Source organism: Phalaenopsis equestris, unplaced genomic scaffold, assembly GCF_001263595.1.
Source record: "Phalaenopsis equestris unplaced genomic scaffold, ASM126359v1 Scaffold000281, whole genome shotgun sequence".
NCBI classification, from domain to species: Eukaryota; Viridiplantae; Streptophyta; class Magnoliopsida; order Asparagales; family Orchidaceae; genus Phalaenopsis; species Phalaenopsis equestris.
The window spans coordinates 1-10546 of record NW_018164723.1 but is presented as its reverse complement, the minus strand read 5'-3'; the positions used below and the strand labels follow the sequence as shown (position 1 = coordinate 10546).

Sequence of the window (10546 nt, the reverse complement as noted above, 5' to 3'; positions counted from 1 at the left end):
GCTTCTTTAGAAGCAGGCAATTGCCTTGGGTGGATCAATACAACGACCATGGTGATAGCCCTGGGCTACGAACCAAAATAATTGATATTACAAAAACATTCATTAAAATCATATAAGCATCCGAAATGTTTTACTAACACCTAAACATTGTTTTACTAACACCTAAACACTAACACCTAAACATTCATTTTTTACATTTATTTTACACCCAAATCTTTCACGACACATATATAATTCCATTATTTAAATATACCTTTTCTAGCATAGGTAAGGTGACTTATACATATATATGTAAAAATTGACATTTAGAAGGTAGATATGTAAATAAATAAGGATTAAGTGGAGATATTATTACGACATTTATGTTCGAAAATATTTATAATATATTGAATTTATGACATCTGTTCCATTAATAAAGAAACATGAAACATCATATAAAATTAATGTGAAATTTTTTGAAATTATTCTGGATTATAATCTGCTAACATAATTTAAAGAAAAGAAAAAATAAATTAATTATTGGAAGACAAAGAACAATATTTCCGTAAATAGTAAAAAAAAAAAGAAAATATATATTTATTTCCAATCCCAATTCCTTCCTGTTCAAACTAATAACAACTATTGTATATTTAATGTCTTTCGAGGGGAATGGATAGTTCTCCCTTTTAATAAATATATATAAATAAATATATACACACACACACACACACACACACACATATATATATATATAGATTTATTTATTTATTTCCAAATCCAATTCCTTCCTATTTTAATGTTTTCCTTTTCTATCCCCTTTCCAATTGCTATTTCTTTCCAATTCCAACTCTTTCCTATTCTATTACTTATCTTCCCTACCCTCCTTTCCTTTTTCTACTTCTTTCCAATTCTAATAACTATTATATATTTGTTGTTTGAGTGCTTTGGATCAACTGTGAGTTCAGGTTTCCAATTCCGATTACTTTCTTGTTCTGTTGCTTGCCTTTTCTATCCCCATTTCTTTTTCTATATATTTTTTTCCAATTCCAATTTCTCCCTGTTCAAACTAATAACAACTATTGTATATTTATTGTCTTTCGAGGGGGTTGGATAATCTCTGAGCTCAGGTTTAGCTCCCTCTTCTGCGTTCTCCCTTCTAAGTGGTGTATTAGATGGCGAAAGGTGCTCTGGTGGTAGCTCGTCCGAGGTGATAATCTTCTCTAAAGTTTTGAGGGATGCTCCGGCTATAACTTGATCCCGCGGAGATTGTTAATTACCTTCGATTTACTATTTTTCTATCATTGTATGGAAATTAACAGTCACTCGGGCCTGAAGTTTGTGGCAAGTGGAAGCATGAATCCAATGAAATTTTGTCCCGAATGGCTAGTATCTTATCTTTTCTACTGCATTATTGTACATAGATAATAAAATTTAACAGAAATTAAAAAGTTAATGATAGTGATAATTTTTATGTGATGTGAAAGATTTGAGTCTTATGTATGAATATATTAAATTTTAGGTGTTATATATATGTATGCATACATACATATATAAGAAATGCACGGTATGTAACAAAAGGCCCCCAATAGAGGAAAATTATGTATACTCTTAAAACAAGTAGTTGGCAGTAGTTTCTTCAGATTAAAATAACACATACATTAGTTTTAGTTCTCACGATAAAAAATTAAAATGAAAAAAAAAAAAGAAAGAAAACATGAAGTTCTTCTCAATTATGTTCGATATTTCCAAACTCTCATATAAATTGACGGGATTATTTATTGAAATGCAAGCTAAGCTATCTTGAACCACTTTGTTGAGCTTCGCCTGTCCAGTTATGGCCGCAGGTGGGGTTGCAGCAGGCAAAAGTTCGAGCCATGCTTTCCATTGGGTTAGCCTGCATTACATTTAATTTAATAATAAATGTGCTAGCTTGATCAACATGGTCAGTTACAGTTACAAAAATAAACTATATAAAATATCTTAACATCCACATTGGAAACAAAAATCAATCCAAAATCTTAAATTCGGTATATTTTTCCATTAACAGTTATAGATAAACTATAAGGTACAAATACGGCGAAACTTAAACAATATTATGCGACGTCAAAATTTATTTTATTAAAAATACAATATAAAAATATTTTGAGCATGTTTTGTGCGTTCGTGTTTGGCTCGATTTAAATATTATTTTCTTACAGTCATAGTGTATCGTGTTGCCACTCGAGCTAGTACAACCCTTTCACGGATATACACACTTGACATTTTATCTACAAGTGTCAAACCACTTCCACGGAGCATTCTCATCTTTGCAGTATTTAATTTAATTTTCTCTCTCTTATGGATGCCAACATTTTGCACCATGATGCATTGCAGGCCTCACCATGATCTTATAAAATTTTCTTTTGTCTCTGTGGCACATTCCTAACACACAATAGCCAAATGCATTCCTCCACCCCAACAACCCTACGTAAATCTACTAATGGCATCCCCATTTATATCACCATCACTTTGAATAATAAATCCAAAATATCTAAATCATGTTATTCCTTGACATTTCTAAATCAGGTTATTCCTAAACTCTCTCTAGTTTTATCCACAAGAAGGATATAATCAATGAAAGACATACACTAAGGTACATCCACCTGTAAGTGTCCATTAAGGACATTCATAAACAAATAAAAAATATATGTGCTTAAAGTTGATCCCTAATGTAATCCAAATGAAATAGAAAAATACTCGGTCAATCATCCTTCAATCATCCGTGTGTTCGAACAAAAGTAACAGCTCTAGCATACATATATTTAGTGGCTTTAATATAAGTAATATCAAAAAAAAAATTTCTAGAACTCTCCAAAGTACTTCTCTTAGAACCTTATCATAACATTTTTCTAAATCAACAAAAGTCATATGTTGATCCTTCTTAATCTCTCTATAATTCTCCATCAAATCTCTCAATAAATGTATAGCTTCCATAGTAGGCTTGGCTGACATCAATCCAAACCGATTTTGAGAAATTTTTGTATTATGTCGTAACATATGTTCATTTATTCTTGCCCATAACTTTAATGTATGACTTATTAGCTTGTGCATTCCCTTATTTGTAAAAATATGACCAAAAAGACTAGTTTTTCACTCATATGGTATCTTTTTTTTTGTTTTTAAGGGATATTAAATACTTTAGTAAGCTAAGAAATTTATAGATCTCCTAAAGAATTCATTCTTCCAATGAAATACTATCAAATCCTACAATTTTTTTTACATTTTATTTTTTGAAAGCCTCCTTAACTTCTATTTCACTAATGTAATAGTGAAAGAAATATTATTATTTAAGATATTAAGATTACTAAATTCGATTGTATTTTCATAATTTTTATTGAAAAATTTATCAAAATATCTCACACATCAATATTGAATATTCTCATTTATAAAAAGAACATTTTCATTTTATTCTTAATATATTTAACTTGAACTAAATCTTTAGTTTTCTTATCTCTTTGTTTGACTAGTTTATACATGTGTATTTAATATACTATGAAGATCATTAAAATTAAAACTTTTAGCTTCATAAATTTTCCTCTTACTCTATATAGTTGACCTTATATTTTTTTCTAATTCTCCAAATTTTAACATCTAACTCTATTTTTTATTGTACATTATTATTTCACCACCAACTATTATTATTCATAAGAGTTTTTTCTGTTAATTTCTCAATCATATTATTTGCACTTGCTTAAAATCACTCGTTACTTTATCTCAAATAGTATTAGTTTCTTCATGAAAGCCTCAAATTTTAAGACTTTGAAGTTTGTTTATAAAATAATTTTATTTGTGTCTTTTAAGGTACTTTTCTTCTATAATAATATTTTATTATATTTTTTATTTTCTAACCTTTCATCTTAAACTTAAAAATTAATAATTAATATCAGGTACTTAAATTTTTACTTGGAATTAACATACAATCTTTATAATCATGATGATCTATTTTTCTCAAAAGAAAATAATCAATCTATTTTTTATTACATATATTCTTATGAGAGATAATATGCTCATTTTTTCTTAAAATAAAATATTGGTAATAAAAAAATCATATGCTAAAACAAAATCTAATATGACTGTCTTCTTCAATAGTTACTCTAAAATCAAAAACATCATGAAGGCTTTTAAAATCTTCTACCGGCATGCTCATCTAGCTCTTCTCCAATACAAAAAAATTATTTTTTCATGAGATATAATTTGTATTAATTTTTCTAAGTCATTCTAAAAATTTTCATTTGAACATATATTCAAACCTGCTTGGGGAGAATAAGCATTTATAATCTTGAGAATCCTGGTAACAATAATAATTTTTAGAGCTATAATTCTCTCTCTAATTCTTTTAATTTTTATAAGATTATATTTCAAACTCTTATTTATAATTACACATAAATCATTTCTAGTACGACTTCTACCTTAAAACTAAAGTTTAAAACCTAAGCTATTAATCTATTTATCATTTTCTCTTACTCATTTATTTACTTGAACGCATAAGATATTTATCTTCATTTGAATCATAGTATCTACTAATTTCATTAATTTATCTATGAGAATATCCATATTCTAAGCTCTTGTCTTAATATTAATCTTATGGATTAACTTCTATGCTCGCATGCATCCATAAAGTTAAAACCCTTATTTATTAACACTACACCAAGAAGTCAGTACAACGACCCTTGCAAACTTTTCACTATAGTCAGCCAATACAATGTGTAGCTTTCAGAGGGCATTTGCATATATAAATACATTTCAAATTAAGTGGTAACTATGCAAATATTTCTCAAATTAATAAACATAATGAAGATGAGCTAACCAAAAAGAATGCAACTTTTGGATAACTGCACGCAGGGCATTTGGCTCCCTTAACGCGAGGAAGTGTGGGATCTGCATGCGCATCCCTCAATACAACAGGTGGTGCTGAGATACGATCTATCTCGTTTCTGTACACACAATAATTCTCTGCGGGCTCCTGCAATTTGTCAGCTAATTTAATCAACACAAACTTTCCATCAAAATTTATAAAAGTGGCAGAACAACTTTTCATTATATTGTCGTTTTAATGCTGGATATGTAAATACATAAAAGGGAATTGGTATGCATGTAAATCTTGATATTCTTACAGAAAACAAAAGAGATCAACATTCCTCCTTCAGTAATTAAGAAATATAGAGCGAAAATCAAAAGGTGGCGTTATAGAACCGTGTAGTCGCAGATGCGGCAGGCGCTAAGCAAGACCTTGCGTTTTCCATCTTCTTTTGGGTAGAGTAGATTGTTGCTGCGTGCACAGAAATATATTGGAGTCAAACAAAGTATAATTATAATTGATTTATCATGAAAAAAGTTATCTACAAGAATGCAGTAACAAAAACGTAACACTTCCTATACCATTCGGGACAAAATTTCATGGGATTCATGGCTTCTGCTGCCTCCAATTTCAGCCCTCGATGCCTGTTAGTTTCTTCCCTGAGAGAGATTATGTGAGAGAATATGAGAGAGAGAGAGAGAGAGAGAGAGAGAGAGAGAGAGAGAGAGAGAGAGAGAGAGAGAGAGAGAGAGAGAGAGAGAGAGAGAGAGAGAGAGAGAGAGAGAGAGAGAGAGAGAGAGATTATGTGCGGCTAACACTCGATGCAAGCTGCAAGTTTCTGACAAGTGTTTGGAATGTCCATAAATAGTGAAAGAATTGTTAAAGCAGAGTGGTTAAGAGGTTTTTTCTCCCTATTATATTGGGTAGAAAGGTTAAGAGCTTTTTTCTCCATCTCCCTATTATAATGGGTATAAATGAATTTTTATTATTATTTTTTTAAATTTTTATTCTTATATACTGTATTTTTATTTAAGAAAACTAAGAACCATAGAAAAAAATAATAAAAAAAAAAGATACGTGCAATGACAAAAAAAAGTTTATTTTTTGGGAATTAATTCTTATATTTTGAATTTAAAAAAATTGGCTTATCTATACCTAAGAAATTTGGAGAAGATTTATTTATTATGATGAGTGAGAAATGAGGGTATTTAAATTTTATTCGCACTCTACATTTTGTCATGGATAGTCACAGTTGTGATTAAACATAAATTATTAGCTTGCAAACAACTCTCTTTTGATATAACATCCCAATATTATTTATTATGTGTCTAAAGATTCACGATGATTGGGTGATAATTTAACGTCTTGATATTGTACAAAGATCCAATACACACACAGATAAAAAAAACTAGCAAAAGGAGTTCAAAATTTTTTTTAGACGGAAAACCTCTAAATGAGAGAAAATCACGGGACCTAGCATAGTCCAAGTAATCTAGTATAAGATTTTAAGTAGATAGGCCCATTTTCCTCCTAAATTCTAGAATATGGAATTAAAATACTGATAATCACAAGCATACAATATTCATACAGGTTTAAAAATAGTAATTGGGCTACAACCATAATCAGTGGATATAGAAGCTATAGTTGGAAGATGTAGCCATAGTTATCTACATAGTTGATCACATAAGTCATAGTTAGCAGCTGACCACCTTAGTGGAAGGAAGCAATGAATACAGTTGACCACATATGTCATGTTGGAATGCTGCAATGACGAAATTTGATCACATGAATCGTAGTGCAAGGTTGCAATGACAATAATTGATTACATGAGTCATATTAGAAGGTTTCGATGAAACAATTTACCACATAGGTCGTAGTAGAATGTTGCAATGATAGTAGTTGGTAATGGAGGTCGTAGTGGGAGGTCGAAATGATAACAATTGACCATATAGGTCATAGTGAAATGTTGCAATGAAACTAGTTGATCACATAAGCTAAAGCAGAAGGTTGCAATGATAGCAATTAATCATGTAGGCCATAGTGGAAGGCTACAATGAAAGCAGTTAGCCACGTAGGCATAGTAGAAGGCTACAGTAGTAATTAGTCACATAACCATATTTAGTAGCTGCAAGAGCGTTGATTGGCCATAGAGGCCATATCTTTTTGGTAAAAGTTAACGGCAGGTTGAACTTCAATTAATAATCAGTTGGTTACATATCTTTTCAGATAATTTATTTTCTTATGCAATGATTAAAATACATATAAATAAAAAAATTTCTAAGTTTAGGAGTCTTCTGGTCGAGTCTTGAACGATCCTCCGTCCGCCACATTGTTGCCCTCAGACTCTTCTCTTTGAACAGCTATTGAGGGAACGAAGAAAATTTTTTTGAATTCATCTAAATAACAAAACTTTGAGTCGACCGTTCCAACGTTGATGAATTGGTCAATGGTCGACTTAGCACACCTATCTTCAAATGTAAGACTTGAGTGTCGAAAAGCTCTTTGATTGGGTGACTTTATGGTGGCCACCGCTCCGTCAGTTCTTTAATCTTCTCTTGAACAATATATATCCACTTGGACTAAATCTCCAGCTCAATCCCAGCCTCCTCTAGTCTCTGCTAAGGTGCACAATCCACACACTACAAGAATTTTTTATATTTGTGTCAGACATATAAGAAGCAAATCAGAAGCAAATCTAATGGTATATATAGCTTATCGTCGGATTTGTGTCAGATTTCCGTTTGATTTTTTTTCGTGATTAAAACAGGGGTTGGTAAAATAATTTTTTTCTTTTTAGTATTGAAATAATCTGTCGCAAATATTTTGCATCGGCTTTGCGTCAGTTATCGTTAAGGCTATGCATGTGTCTAAATTTGGGTTGAAAAAAATCAAACTTTAAAATTAACTTGGATTAGCCTCGGATTTGCGTCAAATAATATCGAAGAAAGATGGATAAAATTGGTTATCGTCGGATTATTAGACACAAATCAGACATAAACCTATAACGCACAAAAAAATATAAAAAACTGTTACATTTCCACAACCTCCACGATATATTGAATCCACAACACAAAAATATTTTATAGATCACAGATAATCAACATTAACACTGATTATAGATCAAGTAATATCAATAGTGAAAAGTCATAAAATGTAGCAAAGTGTCCAAAAAACAACAAAATAAACTAAAAAATTCAAAGTTAATGTTCAAAGTAATGTTAAAAATAAATAAAAGTAAAACATAATCGTCATCTCCCTCCCTCCCTCTCTTCATCCTCCTCCTCCTCCACGAATGCCATTGGTCATTTGCCCCGACAATCAGCTAATGCCTCTATCATGCACACTATAGAGTCCCTGACCCCATATTGGCATACTAGCGTCTATATATGCAACTGATAGATCTCTTCATTCATCACAGCGACCTGCTTGGCTATAACATTTTAGTATGGCTGTGAGGAGCTCGGGAAATTAAGTACGGGAGCACGGGAGATGTCGGTCTTGAAGGCTATGCCCTTCGCACCAAGACCATAAACCATCTCCTTCTGTTTCCCCACTGCTTGAGTCCAAAGCTCAAAATTGGACTCTGCAGTGGTAGAGCGACTATTACTGTTGCTGGCGGAACTCTCGGGCTGAGTGAACAGGTGCCTCTCTCAGAGCTACTCAAACTTCTCCTACAAAATTAAAAGAAACGCTTAAATTGAAACTTTGAATAGTAATAATTAAAATAAAGCTTTAAATTTCATTTTTTACTTGTAACAACCAACCAGAAATGTTTTGAGACCCATTGTTGTGTCCCTGGGTGTCGTTGAGTTCGGATATGGAGCACCACAACAGAGGGTTCACGGCTCAACTTCTTAGCAGGTGTAGCACATACAATTGGTTAGTGTCACATATTTACATAAAGTATTGATTTTTTTAATATTTAAAAGAATCTTACCTTAACTGCCACTTGTAGTGCTCCGTATAGGGGACTGGTCCTCCGGTATGGAGCACAGCTCTACTGGCCCCTTTGTCGCCTTGATTGCCAGATTTTGTCTCCCTCTCCCTCTCATAAGTAGGAGAGGCCCAGGCTGCAATCAGCTAAGCCCAAAGCTCCTCGCCGGTCCAGGCAAGCCACCCACCCTTCCAAGCGGCGTATTCATGTTCTAAATCGACTTGAAAATGCTCGTGTTTTAAATTGACTTGTGTTTGAAATTGGCTCGTGATCAACGTATTCATGTTTGACTCGACTTAAATAAACTTGTTTGTGTTCAACCTGAAATTTGCTCATTAAAATTAATTGGAAAAAATAGATGTAGGGCGTTAGATTTGAACTTGCGCTAACTCTGTGCAATAGAAGACATAGAACCACATAAACACACGAGCTGTTATGATTTTAAAACTTAGATATAAATATTTACAAAATATTATTATGTAAATAATATATATAATTTATTTATTTCGAGCTAAAACGAGTTGAACACGAGCGACCAAGGGGTTGTTCGTGTTCAGCTTGTTTATGATTCTATCTTAAACAAATTGTCTATATTCGGCTCTTTTACTTAACAAACGAGCCGAACATGAGCTACTTGACGTGTCAAACACGAGCTCTTCGCAAACAACAAGCTTTTATGACAACCCTAATTTGAGTGACATTCGATATATCAACAAAGCAAACTCCTATTTCTTTTCTTGGTACCTTCCATGCTTTTATTTTGTTCATTGAAAAAAAAGGCACGAGCCGAACATGAGCTACTTGACGTGTCAAACACAAGCTCTTCGCAAACAACAAGCTTTTATGACAACCATAATTTGAGTGACATTCGATATATCAAAAAAGCAAACTCCTATTTCTTTTCTTAGTACCTTCTATGCTTTTATTTTGTTCAATGAAAAAAAAAGGCTGCATAGCCATTTGGTGATGAATAAATAAAATATTTCCATAAAAGTAAATTGTATTATGCCTTGTAAAGTGTTTTCCCATAATTAATCATATAAAAATATATAGTAGTAATGTATTAAATTATTCAGATTAACTTGTTGTTGCCTTCTTCTAGTTAAGTAATAAAATTAAATCAAGGCAATTAAGCAGGTGAGATAATTTCCAAATGAGATTGGGACCAGAGGAGAAAGCAATTTATTTGGGAATTATAGCATTCAATGTTCAAATAAATTATTTATGTAATTCCATTATTGGGTGTTGATTTCTCTCTCATTTCATTGCTTAGCTAATGTTATAAATATTTGTCATATTTATGTTTCTTAAATCTTGGGTTGCTCTTAGCCATGGCTCGAAGGCCTTGCTCGTCAGACAACTTGGTGATTCCAATGAAATTTTGTCCCGAATGGTATGTACTCTTTTCTCATTAAATCATTTGAATGAGATAATAAAATTTCATATAAATTATAATTTATCTCAATAAATATCTGTGTGCATGCAGTAACAACCTGCTCTACCCAAAAGAAGATAAGCAGCGCAAGATCTTGCTTAATGCCTGCCGCACCTGTAGCTACACGGTTCTACCCCAAACAGTCTCTAATCAACCATTAAATATATTACAGGAGGTGGCAGAGAGTAACTGTGTGTATAGAAATGTGGTGCAACGTAGCTCAGCGCCGGCTGTGATATTAAGGGATGCATATGCGGATCCCACACTTCCTCGCATTAGGGGAGCCAAATGCCCTGTCTGTGCTTATCCAGAAGTTGCAATTTTTCTGGTTAGCTCATCTTGAACATTTATATATGTTTAC

General features: G+C 32.3%; 2 protein-coding genes across 2 annotated transcripts; one reads left to right on the top strand and one right to left on the bottom strand.

Moving 5' to 3' along the window:
* Positions 1–1605: 1605 nt before the first annotated feature.
* Positions 1606–5525, bottom strand: LOC110024945 (DNA-directed RNA polymerases II, IV and V subunit 9A-like). Its single transcript, XM_020725143.1, has 4 exons — positions 5398–5525; positions 5212–5287; positions 4826–4981; positions 1606–1873 (listed from the first exon to the last, which is right to left on the bottom strand). The coding sequence occupies exons 1-4, from the start codon at positions 5424–5426 to the stop codon at positions 1775–1777; spliced, it is 360 nt and encodes a 119-aa protein (XP_020580802.1). The 5' UTR covers positions 5427–5525; the 3' UTR covers positions 1606–1774.
* A 4556-nt stretch (positions 5526–10081) lies between these two features.
* Positions 10082–10513, top strand: LOC110024943 (DNA-directed RNA polymerases II, IV and V subunit 9A-like; the record flags this gene model as incomplete). Its single annotated transcript, XM_020725141.1, has 2 exons — positions 10082–10143; positions 10237–10513. Coding segments are annotated over exons 1-2 (339 nt in total), but the record flags the coding sequence as incomplete, so codon positions are not given.
* Positions 10514–10546: the final 33 nt, after the last annotated feature.

Bases quoted from the DNA above. Each gene is read 5' to 3' on its own strand.
- LOC110024945 (XM_020725143.1), bottom strand. From the start codon at position 5,426: ATGAATCCCATGAAATTTTGTCCCGAATG. The intron at 5,288-5,397 runs GTATAGGAAGTG...CTGTGCACGCAG, and splicing joins ATGAAATTTTGTCCCGAATG to CAACAATCTACTCTACCCAA. The intron at 4,982-5,211 runs GTTCTATAACGC...GACAAATTGCAG, and splicing joins GCCGCATCTGCGACTACACG to GAGCCCGCAGAGAATTATTG.